Source organism: Carassius carassius, chromosome 16 (assembly GCF_963082965.1).
Source record: "Carassius carassius chromosome 16, fCarCar2.1, whole genome shotgun sequence".
Lineage (NCBI taxonomy): Eukaryota > Metazoa > Chordata > Actinopteri > Cypriniformes > Cyprinidae > Carassius > Carassius carassius.
In genome coordinates, this window is record NC_081770.1 from 24,825,858 (window position 1) to 24,845,282 (window position 19,425).

General features: G+C 36.2%; 2 protein-coding genes and 1 long non-coding RNA gene across 3 annotated transcripts; 1 reads left to right on the forward strand and 2 right to left on the reverse strand.

The window, feature by feature from the left end:
* Nucleotides 1-877: 877 nt before the first annotated feature.
* LOC132159166 (uncharacterized) lies at nucleotides 878-11,118 on the forward strand. The gene is made up of 3 exons (XR_009437808.1): nucleotides 878-1,509; nucleotides 8,717-8,771; nucleotides 11,003-11,118. It is a non-coding gene; the product is annotated as an uncharacterized LOC132159166 (long non-coding RNA).
* Nucleotides 5,454-6,407, reverse strand: LOC132159267 (beta-1,3-galactosyltransferase 2-like). The gene has a single exon (XM_059568801.1). It carries the CDS (start codon nucleotides 6,405-6,407, stop codon nucleotides 5,454-5,456), a length of 954 nt encoding a protein of 317 aa, XP_059424784.1.
* On the reverse strand, nucleotides 10,804-13,217 carry LOC132159165 (beta-1,3-galactosyltransferase 2-like). The gene is made up of 2 exons (XM_059568731.1): nucleotides 13,118-13,217; nucleotides 10,804-11,983 (listed from the first exon to the last, which is right to left on the reverse strand). The coding sequence occupies exons 1-2, from the start codon at nucleotides 13,171-13,173 to the stop codon at nucleotides 10,894-10,896; spliced, it is 1,146 nt and encodes a 381-aa protein (XP_059424714.1). The 5' UTR covers nucleotides 13,174-13,217; the 3' UTR covers nucleotides 10,804-10,893.
* Nucleotides 13,218-19,425: the final 6,208 nt, after the last annotated feature.

Here is a 19,425-nt window from a genome sequence, read left to right on the forward strand (position 1 = left end):
TCCAAACCTCAGGTGATAATTGTCATTTGTCACTCAGTAAATATACATCCGTGGCATTTAATATTCTGTGCGTTACATTCATGCATTTATTTTACAAAAACATACCTCTGGTTGAGTTGGCACAGAATGACCCATATATATTAAAATTAGCAGAAATGTACCTCACTAAATATATATGTATCTCTGAATGCTGAGTATTAGAGGGATTCGTTTATTATTATAGTTCGGTTTTTCAAATAATAATGCATACTCTATAAAAAAAACTATTGTCTCATTTCTCCCAAATTAAAAAAATGACTTGAAATCCAATTTGACCTTTTAGATAGAGATGCAATCAAACAAAAATCATTTGAACCTATCTGAACAAGGCCTCAAAGTCGGAGCCACACACAAATCTCATTTTATAATATGCTCGGGTTAACACTTTATGGCTGTGTGCCAAAAACAACAAAAGGTGCAGAGCGACCCCAGACATGAGTTTCGCTTGCTGGTTTATCTGGTTTGGCTGGTAAAACACTGCAGTTTATGCAGGGGTTTATGCAGGGCTCACACCCTTGCCAGGTTTCTATAACTCATTCTATTGAATTGGAAAGGTAAACCATAAGACTGCCAGGTGTGAACTAACACTTGCATTTTAAATGAGACTGAAACTCGATGCTTCTCACTAAAAACCAAAGGTTTCATGTATGACGGCTTAAAGTGTGAATAGAGGTCAACTTTCTCATACACTAGCCTCGTTTTTTATTTTGGTTTTGTGTTAAATATGTTCCGAAAGACCAAACAATGATTAATTAGGTTATAAAATAGATTCATCATATTACACTGATTTATTTTAAAGTGTTCCCTAATTAATGACCTTGACCTATTGTCTTTATTACCTAGTTTTGAAAAAATACATTTGTATTTTTAATAGTTCTAGTTATAGAGGTTAGTGGTATTATGAGTAATTGGTCATCATACTAAAACAATTACCTAACAAGCTATTTTAAGATTAAATTTACATTATGATCCATTTACCCTAACATGGAACTAGTAATTGTAGTTTTCTGATAATATATTGACACTATTCTATAAAAATAAATAAATAAATAAATCTGTCACACAATTTCCGCAAAAATCGCCATTTTCATCTCGCATTTCTCGCGATATTAGTTCGAAACGCGGTAACTTTGACAACCCCGCTACATAAAACCCACCACCTCTTTCTTTTTCACTGCTGTAGACTACACTATGAAGTACAGTAAAAGCACTATGAATCAAACTCTCGAAACAAACCTATATTACTTACTCAGACGCTGTGACACCAGGTGAACGCCTCTTGAGTCTGAAACGCGTTTGTGATGCGTGATTCTGCGTTTCACGCTTTAAAGTCCAGCACTTAAACACGAATTTCGAGTAAAGTATCTCAATCGATGTTTGTGCCAGCAAACAAAAGCCTCCATCTGTAAAACAACAGGTGTCTCCCGCCCCTAGCCACACCCGCGCTCGGAAATTGTTCTTCCTCCTCAGGTAGACATCTCTTTTCATTTAGGGCACATGATTTAATTGTAAATGTGAATGTTTATGTGTATTAATATGGGATATCCTTTAGTCATGTTGGGGCATTTGACAAAATGTTTTTAACTCATTGTAATGTTTTTATGACAGCTGATGTTTCATATCAATGCTATTACAAAAAAATAATAATAATAAAATCTGTAGAATGGTGTTTGTACACTCTGTAGTAATTTAATCCTATATTTTGTGTCACCCTGCGTCCCAGTGTGCATACTATCCACCCTATCTGCCCTAGGCTATATGGTATTGAAAATAACTAATTGCACATATATTTTTTGTATGTAGCCTATATATGTGCCTTGGGGCGCAGGCTCTGTCATTTGGTAGTTTCCAAACCAAAACTTCAAGAGATAAGAACTTTGCTGCACTCTAGTGGCTCTAGAGCAATAGCAGATTTAAATCTAAAATTCCCTTTCTGATGTTTTATTGGGTCCCCCTTTTTTTTGCATAAAGGGTCATATGCAATTGTCCAAAATCCCGAAATATTTTTCCCAATAAACAGAACAAGCTAACCCTTCAAACCCCTCTTTTGATGGTTTGTTAGGATAGGGCAATATTTGGCTGAGATACAACTATTTGAAAATATGGAATCTGAGGGTGCAAAAAAAATGAAAAAATAATAATAAAATTGAGAAAATCGCCTTTTAATATGATTACAGGATTGTCAGACCGTAATCTAACTTTGGTAATAAAAAAAACTGACAAAGAGAATGTTTAGACATCAGACTAAATAGAAACACATGGAATTTTTTTTAGAATACCAAAAAGTGAGTTAAATCATTTAAAAAGAACATTTTTTTCTCAAAATTGTGTTGAAAGGGATACACATGTTCTAATGGATGTTATTCAAACTATAGTTTTATGAGACAATTTAAACTTATACAGAGATCGGCATAAATACATGAGAATTTATTTAAAATAAAAATACAAAATACTGTGTGTAAAAAAACATGTGAAATTGGCCATCCAATGTAAGCATCCCTATTGGCTGAAATTAATCTGGACCTTTTCTGAATGCAAAAAAAAAATAAAAAAAATTACATTTTACATACCCTTATCCTGTGGACTGTAGGAAATACAAAACTTGTATAAACAACAACAAAAAGGTATAATTATTTAATGTATAGTTTATTTAGTTGATTATAAATTTGTTACAATTAGAAAGTTTATCTAAAATGTAAATTTTTAAATCCTTTCAATAGAAATAATTTAAAAAGCATTTAACACTATTAAAGTTTTATTTTTTATGAATAATAACATTTTGGAGTAATTACCCCTGTTCATGTTAATATTTAATAATTATAGACCAATAAGTATTCTTCCTGTAATAGCGGTAGCGGAGCAAATGATCACATATCTTAATAATGCCTTTCCCCTACACCCTGTGCAATTCAGTTTTAGAAGAAAAAAAAAATCTACAGAAACGGCAAATTGTTTTATGTTGGAAAATATCAAATCTTTGATGGATAAAGGAGGTATAGTTGGAGCTGTATTCCTGGATTTTAAGAAAGCTTTTGAAACTGCAAATCATGAGATTTTACTTTTTTGGTTATTCAATTTAAATATTTTCAGCTGATATGTGGTTTAAATCTTATTTAGAAAATAGAAAACAAGGTGTACAGGTTATAAATGCGACATCAGATTACTTGGATTGTAATACTGGAGTTCCACAAGGTTCTATTTTAGGCCCATTTTTGTTTAGTATGTATGTAAATAATTTATCAAATGTAGGTCTTCCAGATGTCTTTTGTCAAATGGATGTTTTGTTTTTTCAAATGTGTTTTTGTCAATTTGCTGAGTTGGTATTTATGTTTAAGATCTTAAATGGTTTTGCTCCACCTGTTTTTAAGTATAACATAAATCAGATAACAAAACGGTGTGCACGTGACTGTATTAGAGGTGATTGTACTGTGCCATTAGGAAAAACGTTCTTTGGTCAATTATCTTTTACTTTTAGAGGAACACATGAGTGGACTCTAGATAGAGTTGAAAGAATTAAAACAGCTAACAGGATACTGTGGTTTCTCAAAAAAGCTGAAAATATGGTTATTGACCCATCAAAATTGTGATCATTTAGAGTGATTTATGGAAATGGTATGGTAGTTTGTAAATTTGTGTTTCCATAGTCTTAGCTTATTTATTTTTTTCTTCTGCTTTACTATTTTCTCCTTGTTCTTAATTTAGTGTATTAATATTCTATGTTAATATTTTCTCCCTGTCCTTAACATCAACCTGCCAAAAGAGACTATGGATGAAAATTAGCCAGTGTAGACTAAATATGGCACATTTGACATATTTATGTATTATTAATGTGCATTGTCCCTGATAAAAAAAAATGTCCAAATTAATTTCTTAGCAATGCATATTAATAATCAAAAATTAAGTTTTAATATATTGACAATAGGAAATTTACATAATATCTTCATGGAACATGTTCTTTAGGTATGATTTTTGGCATAAAATAAAAATCTATAATTTTGACCCATACATTGTATTGTTGGCAATTGTTACAAATATACCTGTGTGACTTAAGAGTGGTTCTGCTTTTAGCACATGCTTTTTAGTCAGTCCTCAAATAGAGCCCTATTTACTTTTTCAGCCATAGAGTTAATGGGTTTTACAAGCAGTATGTGAGTAGATGATCAATAATGTGTACATGGACCTTTTTATCAACATCAAGATGTTACTTTAATTGGGTAGTGTATAATCTATATTTTATATTTGATATCACTAGGTTATTTAAAATGATGACAAATGGATTTTTAAAGGAATAGGTTATCCAAAAATAACAATTTGCTTAAGATTTACTCACGCTTAGGTCATCCAGGATGTAGATTAGTTTGTTTGTTAAGATTTGGAGAAAAGTAGCACTTACTCATCGATGGATCCTCTGCTGTGAATGGGTACCGTCAGAATGAGAGTTCAAACAGTTGAGAAAACATCACAATAATCCACAAGTAAACTTGTAAACGGTGTTTGATCTGTCCATATTTCTCTCCTGATTCAGACAAGTTGACCTTTTCACTGATGAAAGCAATATTATGGACGTTTTGAAATGTAAAATGTTTTATTAATGTATGCATGCAGTTTTTCAACATTAATCTATGGATTAGAGTCATGTGAATTACAGTACTTGTGGATTATTATTTTATTTTTATCAGCTCTCTCATTCTGATGGTACCCATTCACCAATGATTCATATTTTAGTCAGAACCAACAGTTTGAAATGTAAAAATCTTTATAGTGGATGTATGCAGATTTTCACTTCACAAGAGATAAATATGTGTTGTGTTGTGTGGATTACTTTTTATTGGGATGTTTTTATCAGCTGTTTGGACTCTCATTCTGGCGGCACCCATTTACTGCAGTGGATCCATTGGCGAGTAAGTGATGTAATGTTACATTACTCCAAATCTGTTCCAATAAAAAAAGAAACATCTTTGATCAAACATTTTTGACCCCATATTTGAATTTTTATTTATGGGTGAACTATTCTTTTAAATATGAATATTTCATATTAATATGTAGTCATTAAATCTCTATGCTTAATATTTTAAGATGCCAGAGTATATCTTTAAGGTCAGATATTTTTTTAAAGTTATTTTTATTTAATTTATCATTCATTTCATAAAATGTTCATAAATATTTAGATTACAAACAAATATATTTGATAATTTTTTTTACAAAAATTGTTTGTGTCCTGAATGAATCAGTATTCATTTACATAAAAAGTGTAAAAGGAGTGTTGTAAAGACAGTGATGCTTTACATTTCAAATTCATAGATCGAGTGTATCAGTTTAGAATTGAATCAAATAAGCTGCTGTTGTAAAAATACATTGTAACTACATATATTTTTATTTCAAGAAAAAATAATTTAGACTCCAAGCAGGTCTTTTCAGCAGGGTCTTTTGGTTGAGTGAATATCCATCCAATAGGAAATCAGCTGAGTCAGGCTGTCTGTGAGTATTGCTATTCGTCCAGAATAGTAACAGCGATTGAATTTCTTTGGTGGTTCGACCACAAACTGTCCAATATCTGGTGGTTTCCTTGGTGCGATTCCCAAATGCTTCAAGCACATGCCCAGATATGCATCCTCAATAAAAATAGGTCTGATATGCCTTGAGATGTGCAGGATCTTTTCTGGTAAGTCCATAGAAAAGATATAACACATGCCCAGAGGATACGGAGGATATCTGAATTTAGGATACACATCATAAGGGACATAAAACTTGCTGGATGGATCTCTCAAGACAATGTTTCCAGATATTACTAGGCCGGTGATGTAGTTGCGTTGTAGTGATTTCAGACTCACAAGCATGTGTAATAGGTTTTTCATATTGAGGAGCACATCAGCATCCACTTTCGCACCGTAGGATGCCTGTGGACAATTTCTGTCGAGCCATTCCATCATCACCAAGGTCTTAATGGTCAGATTCCTGTAGGAATCCAAGAAGTTGCTCTGGAGAAGGTCTTGATACTCCTCGCTCTCATTCTGGAGTTGCTCCTGCAGTATTTTGTTACCACTTTGTGAGCCCAGAAGAAAGAGAACCAGTACCAGTTTGTCCCGGACGAGCTCCTCGCTGCCCCATGTTATCCTGATGGCGTTACGTGCTGCGACGTTCTGCGGGGCCACAGGGACGATAATCACCACAAAGGGCTTTTGCTGTTCACACTTCTTTGGCTGGTCGAGGATAAATCTGTAATTTTGAGGGTAAGCAACATGGGGGTTCCCTGTCTTTTGCACCATTTTCTGCCACTTTCTTGTTTCGAGGGTAATGGCAGTGAAATACAGCAGTAAAAAATTCAGTAGGATGAAGAGACCAACCAGTAGCCAACTCTTACAGAACATCTGAACGAGGCTGAAAAGAAAATGGAAGTTTTCATTTAAAAAGTTATCTTATTTCTATAGCTTGTATTTCTTATTCAGATTTAAATTTTAGAGGGATAGTTGGCACAAAATGTTAATCTTTTGTTCTTCACAAATAAAGCCAAAGTAATACATGTTTTGAAAGACCTGAGGTTAAATGTTCGTTTTTAGGCAAACTGTCCCTTTAAAAAAATTTCTTTCTTTCTTTTTCTCTTTTGTTTCTCAAATTGTGTCGTTGTTACAGAGTTATTAAAATGCAAAAATGCAGTGCTTTCTCAGGAAACAGGCAAATCATTTTGACCACTGTGGTTAGAGGCTTGAAGGCTCCTCAAAAAAAAAATCATGTTACATTTCCCTGATGCAAATTCAATACCTTCTCTGCACTAAAAACTCAAAACCAGACATAAACATTATAAAGATGGTTCTTTAAAGGTTCTCTTATAACAGTTTTATTTATAACCACATCTTACTCGAGAACCCTTTTATGCTAAAATGGTTCTTTGTGTCAGAGTTTAGGGTTCCAGGGTTGCCAGGTTTTCACAACAAAACCCGCCCGATTGCTACTCAAAACGAGCCCGTGTTCCAAGGGATCCCACATTAAAAATCGCGTTCAGAGGGTAAAATACACGTGTTTTGGCCGGGTTCCTTGGTAATATTCGCATTCCATGGGCTCAATATCACGTTATTGGAATCGTTTTTTCAACTTGCGGATATGAAAAACAACCCGCGGCAACAGTGTTAAAGTATCCCAATTCCGCGGGAAAACTGCGGACTTGGCAACACTGGTTCTTTCCCGCCTTTCTATGTTTCAAATTTTTAACTGCCAAAGTCATCCTCAGTATTGATTTTCTAGTGCTCAACCATCCAACACCTAAACTGTCAACACACTATCAACAGGTAAATTCTTAAAATGTTTAAATTGTAACTGGTTTCCATCAATCAAGGTTTTTTTTTTTAGTTAAACCGAACGTTTAAGTTTTTTAAGATACTTTGCTCCTCTTCTCTACAAACTAACAGATATTGAATTCGGCTTCTTTTGGCCTTCGTTAGCATAATTGTTTTTACATAATCAAATTGAAGTGACAGTGCAGCAAACTCAAATGTGGTTTCACATCAACATCATGAGTGAAAGTGTCATTTAATTACAGCACAAATACACATATTAATGGTTACCACAGAGGATTGTGTAGATATTTCACTGGAATGTGGCCTTCATTACATTTATTTTTATTTGGGGTTTTATGTAATGTATTTAGTATTTTTTGTCATTTATTAATGTATTCATCTAATAACTTGTTAGAGCAAATGTAGGCTACCTAATATGATAATGCTCATATAAATAATATAAAGTACAACCATACTAATTTTATTAAAATATAATATTTAAAAAGGTTATTTATAACACCATTAAGGTCCCACAAAGCCTGTTTTTTTTTAAGAAAATGGTTCTATTTAGAATCAGAAAGGGTTCTGCTATTGTTACGAGCCAAAGAACCTAATTTACACTAAGAAGCCATTGCAAAACACAAAATCTATGAAATGTTTGAACATACCTTATCTTGTCTTGTAACAGCGATACTGTACATATCTCAGCGTCACATTATCAGAGCTCCTCCTAGTCCTGTCTTCTGACCTATACTGGATCCTTTAAAAACACCTGGTGAGGCTATGGAGTATCAAAAGCTGGCAAAGTTCCAGAGACATTTTGCTACTCAAAAGGATCATGTTACCACCCATCTTTTAATCATTCTCCTACATATGCAAGTGTCATGTTTCTGATGCCAGCTGGAACCTCAAATATAGGAATAAGCATCTTAAGATAAGTGCTAACATTTCAGATGGTTCTGAATATAATGTCTAAATGTCTTGAAGATATGTGGCATTATAATAGTCTGGAAGCTGCCATCTCACATTACTAACATTATTTGCATGACATGTAAAATACAAGATGACAGGGCCAATGTGACCTTGTCAACACTTAAGTCGGACAGTGCTGAAAACAACAACAAACTGTTCTTTTTTTTAAATCTAATATAAAATTCTAAATTTAATAATGCATAATGACAGTATAAGTGCATTGTTCTGTATAATAATGATATGTATATAATTAAATATATGACCCTGAACCACAAGGGTATTTGTTTTATTTATTTTTATTGAGATTTATACATCATATATATAAATAAGCTTTCCGTTGATGTAGGCTATGGTTCGTTGTGATATCACAATATTTGGCTGAGATACATGAAAATCTTTGGCCGTTTTAACCCTGAAGTGATTTTCCATTTCAGAATGAGAGGATTGTCAAACCCGAAAAAGCAAGTCAAGCCCGTTTCTGAAAGAGAGGTAACTTATACTCAGAGTCATTTACCATGGTAACTTAACCCTTTGAAGTCGATTAACGCGGATACGCGTTTTGAGTCATTTTCTCCTGATAACCCCGAAAAGAACTTAAATTACACTTTCAGTTTTAATCGTACAGATAGGAGCAATACATCAATCGAATCTGTAAAGGGTCTACTTTTTTTGGATACAGACATAATAACAACAAAACTTTGTGCACTTATAAAATAAAGATAACAAACAAGGTGTGCTGTCTGCAGCCTTTGTCTGCGCTGATCTTTATTTACAAACACGTCATTAAAATGAACTGTAACTCCGTGAATACTCAACGAAAATACATGAGAGAGATATCTATAGAAAGCTTGACATTTCTACTTTTAAACTAAACAGGTGCCGCCGAAAACAGATTTTCTGTGATAAAGTAATCCATATGAAAACAACGCGATGTCTGTTTTTCATGTCTCCCTTCATTATATCTAATGTGACCACGCCCCCGCGCTGAACGCGCTATTCAGATTCAAACTGAAGCGCGCGGCTTGAATACGCCCACACAGAAGAAAAAACAGCGAGACTGTTCTTCAAGTTGTTCTGTTACTGTTTGCTTCGCGATGAGAGGAATAAGACATAATTCACCCCAAAAAGATGTGATGTGGTTGAGGATTTGAGAAATGGTCGGGAGCAGGTTTTCGGAGAGAGTTTATTTCGGTCTCCTCCTCTTTTTTTTTTAAAGCGCAAGCCATGTTTAAATTCTTCATTCATTCATGCACGCTGCAAAAATGCTTTTCTTACAAAGTATTTTTTTCCAAGTACATAAAAATAATCTTAATGCAAATGGAAAACAAGATTCACTAGGTGCAAATCTACTGTAGCTCCACACTTCATTGTCACATAAGGTTACGGGTTGATCGGGTTCGAGACCAGGTTTTGCTGAGCCCCTTCTCACTTTTCCCATCACATATTACATTAGAATTTATTTTAAATGAAAATGAAGAAAATTTTCCTAATGAGTTTTTAATAATCATGAAAGTATTTTTAATTTTAATAAATTTAATAATTTACATCCAATGTTATTATTGCATTAATGTACAACAATGCTGAGGCGCAAACAGTAGGACTATGTTTCTGCCAGTAAAAAGTACAAATAGCATCTAATTATTATTTACACTTGGCCCGTTGCAAAGAACTGCTTCTTTTACATGGTAAATAGAATATATCACTATTTTCACTAAGTGTAAATAGCATCTATTTGACTATTTGCACTTAGCCTACTGTAAATAGGATCTATCTCTAAGAAAGTCGGCTATGTTGATTCCACTTAGTGTAAATATAGCCGCTGCTGTATTTTTCTTACCCTATTGGCAGGTCTTTGGTAAAATAGCATATATATATATATATATATATATATATATATATATATATATATATATATATTTGAGATATATTTTTTTTTCCCCTTGAGATAGGCTACCATGAAAATTAATAGCCTATTAGTTCAATAACCTACCGTTCTGCCAGTTTTCACCTGTGATATTATAACAGTGATAAGAATTAAACCTGTATTAAGTCTGAAATTTGCAAACGTATTTTTGGCGGGAGCTGTTGCCATGGTGAATCGTAATATCGGAGCTCCATTGGTAATGGCCTTTCATAGTCGCGGTGCACGCTCGAAACTCCGAGTCAACCTACTCAGAGTTAACTGAACTTACACAATTCTGTTCTGAAACCGAAAACTCAGAGTTTCCCATCTCAGAGTAAGTCAACTCGGAGTACAAGTTTTAACTCAGATTTCGTTGAACCTCATTACTGGCCTCTGGAATTTGTGCACAACAAAGTCTAAATATTGAGAAAATTGCGTTTAAAGTTGTCCAAATGAAGTTCTTAGCAATGCATATTACTAATCAAAATGTAAGTTTTGATATATTTAAGGTAGGAAATTTACTAAATAACTTAATGGAACATGATCTTTACTTAATATCCTAATGATTTTTGGCATAAAAGAATGAGTAATTTTGACCCATACAATATTGTTGGCTATTGTTTACTGTATGAGCTTTACAAACAAATATCATTTACAAGTCTATAAGCAAATAAAGTCAACCACTAATCTATTCCATTCTGATTTGTTTTATGAGGGCCTCTTTACGTCCTTCCAAATATCTTTTAGCTGCTGTGGGGAACTCAGGATTGTTGTGATAACTCTGATAAAATTCTCTCGCTTATATTGCCCCATATAGGCTTTAAATTGAGAAGGGTCTGGGGGAGATGAGGGTACAACTCCCAACTGTTTCAGACATGCGCCCACATATGCATCTTCTATGTTAAAGGCCTTTACTTCCTTGGAAGCCTCAACTAATTTTTCTGGCAGGTCATTGGAGAAAACATATGCCATTCCCAGCAGGTACATGGGGTATTTCGGTTCAGGGTACAATTCCTCTGCCACGTACCATTTAGAATTTTTGTTTCTGATAACAGACCGGTTCCTCATCAAATACCCTGTGATGTAGTTCTGTCTGGGTGTGTTGGGTGACAATAAGAGGCTCATCAGGTTCTCCAGGTTTATGTACATATCAGAATCAACCTTCATAGCATAAGCTGCTTGAGGGCAACGAGTGGCCAGCCAATCCATGATCACCATGGTCTTTATGGTCAGATTGAAGTACGAGTCCACAAAGTTGCTCTGCAGTAAATCTCTGTGTTGTCGACTCTCTTCCTCCAGCTGATGTTGAGTTTCAGCTCCTCCAGTCAAACCCACCAAGAATAGAGTCAGCACTGCTTTTCCCTGCACTGAGCTCTCATTCCCCCATGTGCTGCGGATGGCGTTACGAGCCTCCAGCTGATGGGGGGCCACAGGGACCATCAAGACCAAGAACGGATCCCACTGACTACATTTATCAGGTTCATCTAGGATGAAATGATAGTTGCTTGGATGAGCCACATGATGATTCACAGACAAGTTTGTGGTTTGTGTAGGACTCTGTTGGACACTGTTGGTTGCTAAAAATGTTGTTTGATTTTCTCTGGCAGACAGGTATTTAGTTGCCACATAATAGGAGCATATCTGATTCAGCACTTTTTTAGACAAGGTGTCAGGGAACACAGCATTGAAAGAGAATTCAGAGACGTAAGCAATGGCAGTCACTAAGAACACTAATGTAAGTAACAGAAAGAATCCTGTTTTAATGTGACACCTGCATGGAGCTCTATCTGCACCTAAACTGCACAGAAGAGAGACAAAAAAACAAAAAAAACATTAAAGGTATTTAATAAAATTTAATAATACAATTTATTTGCTGACACAATAATTGAGTGTCAGTATCAAACTTAAAACGGTTACATTTAAGTATTAAACACATTTTATTTAGCCTATATAATCAAGTCGAAAACATGGTAGTAACTGTATATCTTTTGTTTGTTTTAAATAAATCTGTTCATAAATGAACTGAACGAAGTCTTTCAACGCTACATATAAAGAAAGAGAAAGAAACTGTTTAACACAAACTTTAGACGCTACATGGTGTAGACAATTTAATAGATTCAATAAGACTTTACAATGCTATGCACAGAGAATCATTAGAATGAAGCGATTAACTAGATTTTTCATGTTTGAAATTTATATTTGAATAGGTTCACTACTTTAAAAATTGCTGAATTTACTCACTCTGTCATTAGCTTTAGTTATGTTTAGTTAGTGACTCACCAACTCTGTATCATAGATCGTTCCTGCTTAAAGGGTTACTCCACCCCAAAATGAAAATTTTGTCATAAATCACTTACAAAAAGTGTTCCCGTTTTATGGGATTGGAACGACATGGGGGTAAGTGATTAATGACAACATTTTTATATGAGGGTGGAGAATCCCTTTCAGGCAGTGGCTATATTTGCACTGAGTATAAATTGCTAAACAAATTCTCACTCACTCCCAACTCATCAAATATTGAGGCTTGGTCAGGACCCTTAAGCATAATTTTTCTACTTTGTACTACCATACTAAGGTGCAGATAATTGCCACTATTTGCAATAAGTAGTCTAAATAGCAGAAAGTACTGCTATTTTATCATAGTGTAAATCGAATCCAACACTATTTACACTTAGTGCAAATATCCACTGCCTAATAGTTTTAGAAAACAAAGAGGGATACATTTATGGTTTTGTAAGCTGTCCTTAAATAAATGTAGTAATGGGTTATGATCAGTTCGGCATATTTTTCCATATCCATGCAGTTGCAGTTTACCACACCATTGCATTAACAAAATATCAGATGACCATAATATATCTACATATCTATTTATTATTTTTTTTAAGCATAGTTTGTTTTAAATCATGAAAGACAAAAGCTAGTGTGAGCTCACCTTTTCCAAACATTTCTGTTGGAGAGTTTCGCCTCCATGTTGTGGTCTGCATGCATCTGGATTCAGGACAATCAGTGGCCCTTATATCTGAAAACCTGAGAGTTAAAGCTGCTGTAGAATTTTAGGTGGCCCCACCCCCTCCAACCTCAAACAGGTGTTCACTGAGGATGAGGGGCTGGGCTAGTTTTTATGGTTGTTTTCAAAAGATCACAATTACACCATACATTTTAAGTCTAATATATATATATATATATATATATATATATATTGATAACTATAATGTGATCAGCTGAAGCCTATTTTGCGTTATTAGTATTACAAATAGCAAAAAAAAAAAAAATATATATATATATATATATATATATATATATATATATATTTATTTATTTATTTATTTTTTGCTATTTGTAATACTAATAACGCAAAATAGGCTTCAGCTGATCACATTATAGTTATCAAACAATGTAAACATACATTTATATCTCCTTTACAAAACAATACCACTGTACACACTTTAGTCATTGCACTCTTTATTGGACTTATGCAAAATAGTCCAATATTTAATTCCGGTCACATTGACAGACGTCCTGTACTATGTTAAGACACATTAACATTAGCTCAACTTCACAATGCATTAGACTCAACATAAGGAAAACGTGTAAAAAACATTGACGATAGAAGCCTATTGAAATAACTCTGGTAAAATATACATACGTGAACTGACAATATACAGGTGCTGGTCATATAATTAGAATATCACAAAAAGTTTATTTATTTCACTAATTCCATTCAAAAAGTGAAACTTGTATATTATATTCATTCATTACACACAGACTGATATATTTCAAATGTTTATTTTTTTTAACTTTGATGCTTATAACTGACAACTAAGGAAAATCCCAAATTCAGTATCTCAGAAAATTAGAATATTGTGAAAAGGTTCAATATTGAAGACACCTGGTGCCACACTCTAATCCGCTAATTAACTCAAAACACTTGCAAAGGCTTTTAAATTGTTAAGTAGGAGCCCTCCATCCGACGCACCAAACTGCGCCTCGAATCTCTTTGCCTATTCAGCATCTGACAGGGCTCAGTCTAGTTCTGTAGGCTACACAATCATGGGGAAGAAAGCTGACTTGACAGTTGTCCAAAAGATGACCATTGACACCTTGCACAAAGAGGGCAAGACACAAAAGGTCATTGCAAAAGAGGCTGGCTGTTCATAAAGCTCTGTGTCCAAGCACATTAATAGAGAGGTGAAGGGAAGGAAAAGATGTGGTAGAAAACAAGTGAACAAACAATAGGGATAACGCACCCTGGAGAGGATTGTGAAACAAAACCCATTCAAAAATATGGGGGAGATTCACAAAGAGTGGACTGCAGCTGGAGTCTGTGCTTCAAGAACTACTACGCACAGAGGTATGCAAGACATGGGTTTCAGCTGTTGCATTCTTTGTGTCAATCCACTATTGAACAACAGACAGCATCAGAAGCGACTCGTTTCAAAAAGGACTGGACTGCTGCTAAGTGGTCCAAAGTTATGTTCTCTGATGAAAGTAAATTTTGCATTTCCTTTGGAAATCAGGGTCCCAAAGTCTGGAGGAAGAGAGGAGAGGCACACAATCCACGTTGCTTGAGGTCCAGTGTAAAGTTTCAACAGTGAGTGATGGTTTGGTTTGCAATGTCATCTGCTGGTTTTTGTCCACTGTGTTTTCTGAGGTCCAAGGTCAACACAGCCATATACCAGGAAGTTTTAGAGCACTTCATGCTTCCTGCTGCTGACCAACCTTATGGAGATACAGATTTCATTTTCCAACAGGACTTGGCACCAGCACACAGTGCCAAAGCTACCAGTACCTGGTTTAAGGACCATGGTATCTCTGTTCTTGATTGGCCAGCAAACTTGCCTGACCTTAACCCCATAGAAAATATATGGGGTATTGTTAAAACGAAGATGTGATATGCCAGACCCAAGAATGCAGAAGAGCTGAAGGCCACTATCAGAGAAACCTGGGCTCTCATAACACCTGAGCAGTTTCACAGACTGATCGACTCAATGCCACGCCGCATTGCTGCAGTTATTCAGGCAAAAGGAGCCCCAGCTAAGTATTGAATGCTGTACATGCTCATACCTTTCATTTTCATACTTTTTAGTTGTCCAAGATTTAAAAAAAATCCTTTCTTTGTATTGATCTTAAGTTATATTCTAATTTTCTGAGATACTGAATTTGGGATTTTCCTTAGTTGTCAGTCATAATCATCAAAATTAAAGAAATAAACATTTGAAATACACCAGTCTGTGTGTAATGAATGAATATAATATACAAGTTTCACTTTTTGAATGGAATTAGTGAAATAAATCAACTTTTTGATGATATTCTAATTATATGACCAGCACCTGTACATCCCAAATGTATTTCATACAGTGTTTCGTCAATATCAACCTTACAATATAAGGCACTTTGTTTTGTAAGAATTTGATTGAATATCCTGCGCAAATATAGTTCATTGCAATACTCAAGCTGACCGTGACAAGCCATAGTCTCAGCATTTATCCATTATGCATGGCAGGTATCAAATCAGAGTTTATACAACATTAGATATGTGGTTCCCGATGCAAACCCAAGCTCCGATTTTACACCTAAATGAAAAAGATCAGCCATGCATAAAGGTTTACCAATCCGCTAGCCACACAACTAAATAGTGGATAACAAACAGTTGAGTCCAAGTGGACTCATGTCTTCATATGACACAGTTTTGACACAGTCAATGTCTTGTCGTTGAACACATATAAAACGTATAAAACTCAGAGTTTCCCATCTCAGAGTAAGTCTACTCAGAGTTCAAGTTTTAACTCAGAGTTGGTTGAACCTCCTTATTGAAACAGGCCTCTGGAATCTATGCACAACAAAATCAAAATATTGAGAAAATCAAAGCATTAAAGCTGACTGTAATAACATAAAACTTCACAAAAAAACTTCCTCAACAATCAAACAAAGACTTTAATTACAAAATAAACACAAAACAGTGCAACAGCCCCTCGCTGACGACTGCTGCACACAAATAAAAACCAAACACAAAATAAAGCCCAGGCCTGGTCCTTTCTCGTCCTTCACTGTCGTCGCTCCTCTTTTGTATCCTTCTGATCTCCTCCATTGCCCCTCGCATGCAGGGGGGTACTCCCGAGACCGGGTGGGGGGCCGCTCACAGTGACCTGCGGGAACCTGGGGGGTAGGACAGACAAGACAAGAGAAAGGGAGATTTTCCACGATATGGGTACAGTGCTGTGCTTAAAACTCTGGAATTACGGCATAAACATAATGCCAAGGAATGTCTTGGACTGGTGGGACTACAAAGCAAGGAGCCTTAGTGATTCCAGCACAACAGACAGTTGCTGTGTGGAAAAGCAAATGTTAACTGCTTATCCACTAAAGAATGTGTTCTTCTGGAGTGCCCATCAAACTCATTCCTTCCTCAAGGTGTTCTTTTCTCAAGGGGTGAAGTTCAAGTGCCATCATTTCCAATACAAAAGTTGACTGTCCAGTTACAGAATGAGTCACATCAGGACGTAGAACTGCAGCCAAATGCCTGTCCTATTCACCCTCATGATCTGGTTGCTGTCAGACAACACTTGCAAGAGTTAAAAGTCAGGAGTGATCCGGGAATCTGAGTCTCAGTTTGCATCAATCGTAGTAGTACGAAAGAAGAATGGCGATGTGAGACTATGTGTGGATTACAGAAAGCTAGACTCACAGACTGTCAAAGATTCCTATGCTTTGACTAACCTCAAAGAGTATTTTTCTGCCTTAACAGGTTCTCAGTTCTGGACTTGAAGTCTGGTTATTACCATATAGAAATGGAGGAGTCTGACAAATACAAAACCGCTTTCTCTTGTCCTTTAGGATTTTGGGAATTTAACCGGATGCACCAAGGAATTACCAATGCACCAAGTACATTTCAACGCTTAATGGAAAAGCGCATGGAGGATCTACATCTCTCTGGGGTCTTGGTGTTCCTTGATGATGTAATAGTGTTTTCCCAGACCCGTGAGGAGCATGAAGAATGGCTTCTAAAAGTACTGAGAAGACTAAGAGAGTATGGGTTGAAATTATCTACAGAAAAAAGTTCTTCCAAACTTCAGTCTGGTACATATAATATCGGAGACAGGAGTCTGGACAGATCCTGAAAAGATCAGTGCTCTTAAGATCTGGCCAAAACCAAATAACCTAAAAGAGCTAAGATCATTCTTGGGATTTTCAGGAGACTATTGACGGTTCATCTGCAATTATTCCAAGATAGTGAAATCCTTAAATGACTTAACTGCTGGTTATGCCCCACTGAATCGTAAGACCATGAACAGTGAGTTGAAATGAAGTTATTTTAACATGAAAGAGTCATTTGGGAGCAGATGGACAACGGCTTGTGGCAAAGAATTCAACACCATTGTCTCCAAACTTACCAGTGCTCCTGTGCTGGGTTTTGCAGACCTGACCTGGCCTTATATCCTCCACACAGATGCGAGCACCACAGGTCTTGGCGTCGCATTATATCAGGTGCAAGATGGAGAGAAAAAGGTCATAGCTTTTTCTAGTAGAGGTCTTTCTAAAAGGGAGTCTCGATACCTGGCCCATAAGTTGGATTTTCTTGCTTTAAAGTAGGCAGTGACTACTTGTATGGCAATCACTTCTCTGTCATAACTGACAGTAATCCTCTTACTTACATTCTAACATCTGCAAAGCTTGATGCCATAAGTTATCGTTGGCTATCATCATTAGCCACATTCTCTTTCGATCTGACCTATAGATCAGGAAAGCAAAACCAAGATGCCGATGGGTTATCAAGACGTCCCCATGGCGAGCTGATTAATGACGTGGTATCACAAAAGGAACTGTAACGGATACAGCGATTCACCGCAAAGCATCTGGGTGAAGACAAAAGTGTTGTCCTGGACTGTGCTGTTGTACAAGCTGTGTGGGACAAGCATCTGATTCAGCAAGGATGTGGAACTCCTGTTGCTCTAGTGGAGTCCTTGGCAATGGAACAAGAGGTTATTCCTGGTTATTTTGCTCAAGACCTGACTGGAGATGAGTCTGCTGTACCCAGTTTAACTGGTATAGACCTGCAACGTGAACAAAGAGAAGATGTTGTACTCAACCAAGTTATCAGCCACTACGAAGAAGGCCAGATGCCATGCTGGATGGTGAGGTATGAATGCCCAGACATTCCCTTGTTGTTGAGGGAGTGGAACTGCTTACAATTGAAGGATGGAGTTCTGTACAGATGACGAGGATGATCAAACAACTTACCAATTGGTGTTACCTGCTAAGTTCTGTGCAATGGTGCTGGAGAGCCTGCATGATCAGATGGGCCACATGGGAGTAGATTGCATTCTTGACCTTGTCCGTTCTCACTTTTATTGGTTAAAGATGAGTACTTATGTTGAGAGGAAGATTAAGACCTGTGAACGGTGCATTAAGCAGAAAGCTTTGGCAGAAGAATCTGCCCCCTTGGTCAACATCCAGGTTACACGGACCCTTGAGTTGCTCTGTATAGACTTTCTTTCCATTTAGCCAGACTAAAGTAATGTCCAGAATGTACTTGTCATGACGGAACATTACACCAAGTATGCAGTTGCCATACCCACCAACAACAAGAACTGTTTGCCAGGACTGTTGCTAAGTGCCTCTGGGATGGATTCATTGTCCACTATGGTTTCCCGGAGAGGATACTAAGCGACCAAGGAGCTGACTTTGAGTCTAACTTATCAAAGAGCTTTTCAAGATGGCAAAAATTCACAAAACTCCTTATCATCCTCGTGGTAATCCCGTAAAACGCTTCAATAGGACCCTTCTAAACATGTTGGGTACCTTGAAGGAACAGGATAAGGCACATGACAAACAAGTGATAGATCAACTCTTGACGTTGGAGATAAAGTCCTTGTGAGGAATGTCAGAATCGGGAAAACATAAACTTGCAGTCAAATGGGAGCCTACTATCCATGTAGTAGCAGAACGGGTAGGAGATCTGCCAGTTTATAAGGTTCATCCACATGATAATGATGCACAAGGATCTATTATTACCTTGTGGTTTCCTTGCTTCTCCGGTGGAAAGTGTTCCAGATGCAGAAAACATCTCCAAGCCTAAGACACAAAGCCAAAGAAAGAGAGAACTGATAAATGAGGAACAATAGGATTCAGAGGATGAAATTTGCATATTCAGTAGAATTTCTGCTGGAAAAACAAAGATTACTTATGCATATGAATCTCAAAGTCAAAAATAGCTCATGGGAAAAGAAAAAGACTTGCCTC

Bases quoted from the DNA above. Each gene is read 5' to 3' on its own strand.
- LOC132159267 (XM_059568801.1), bottom strand. From the start codon at position 6,407: ATGTTCTGTAAGAGTTGGCTACTGGTTGGTCTCTTCATCCTACTGAAT.
- LOC132159165 (XM_059568731.1), bottom strand. From the start codon at position 13,173: ATGCATGCAGACCACAACATGGAGGCGAAACTCTCCAACAGAAATGTT. The intron at 11,984-13,117 runs GTGAGCTCACAC...TCTTCTGTGCAG, and splicing joins AACAGAAATGTTTGGAAAAG to TTTAGGTGCAGATAGAGCTC.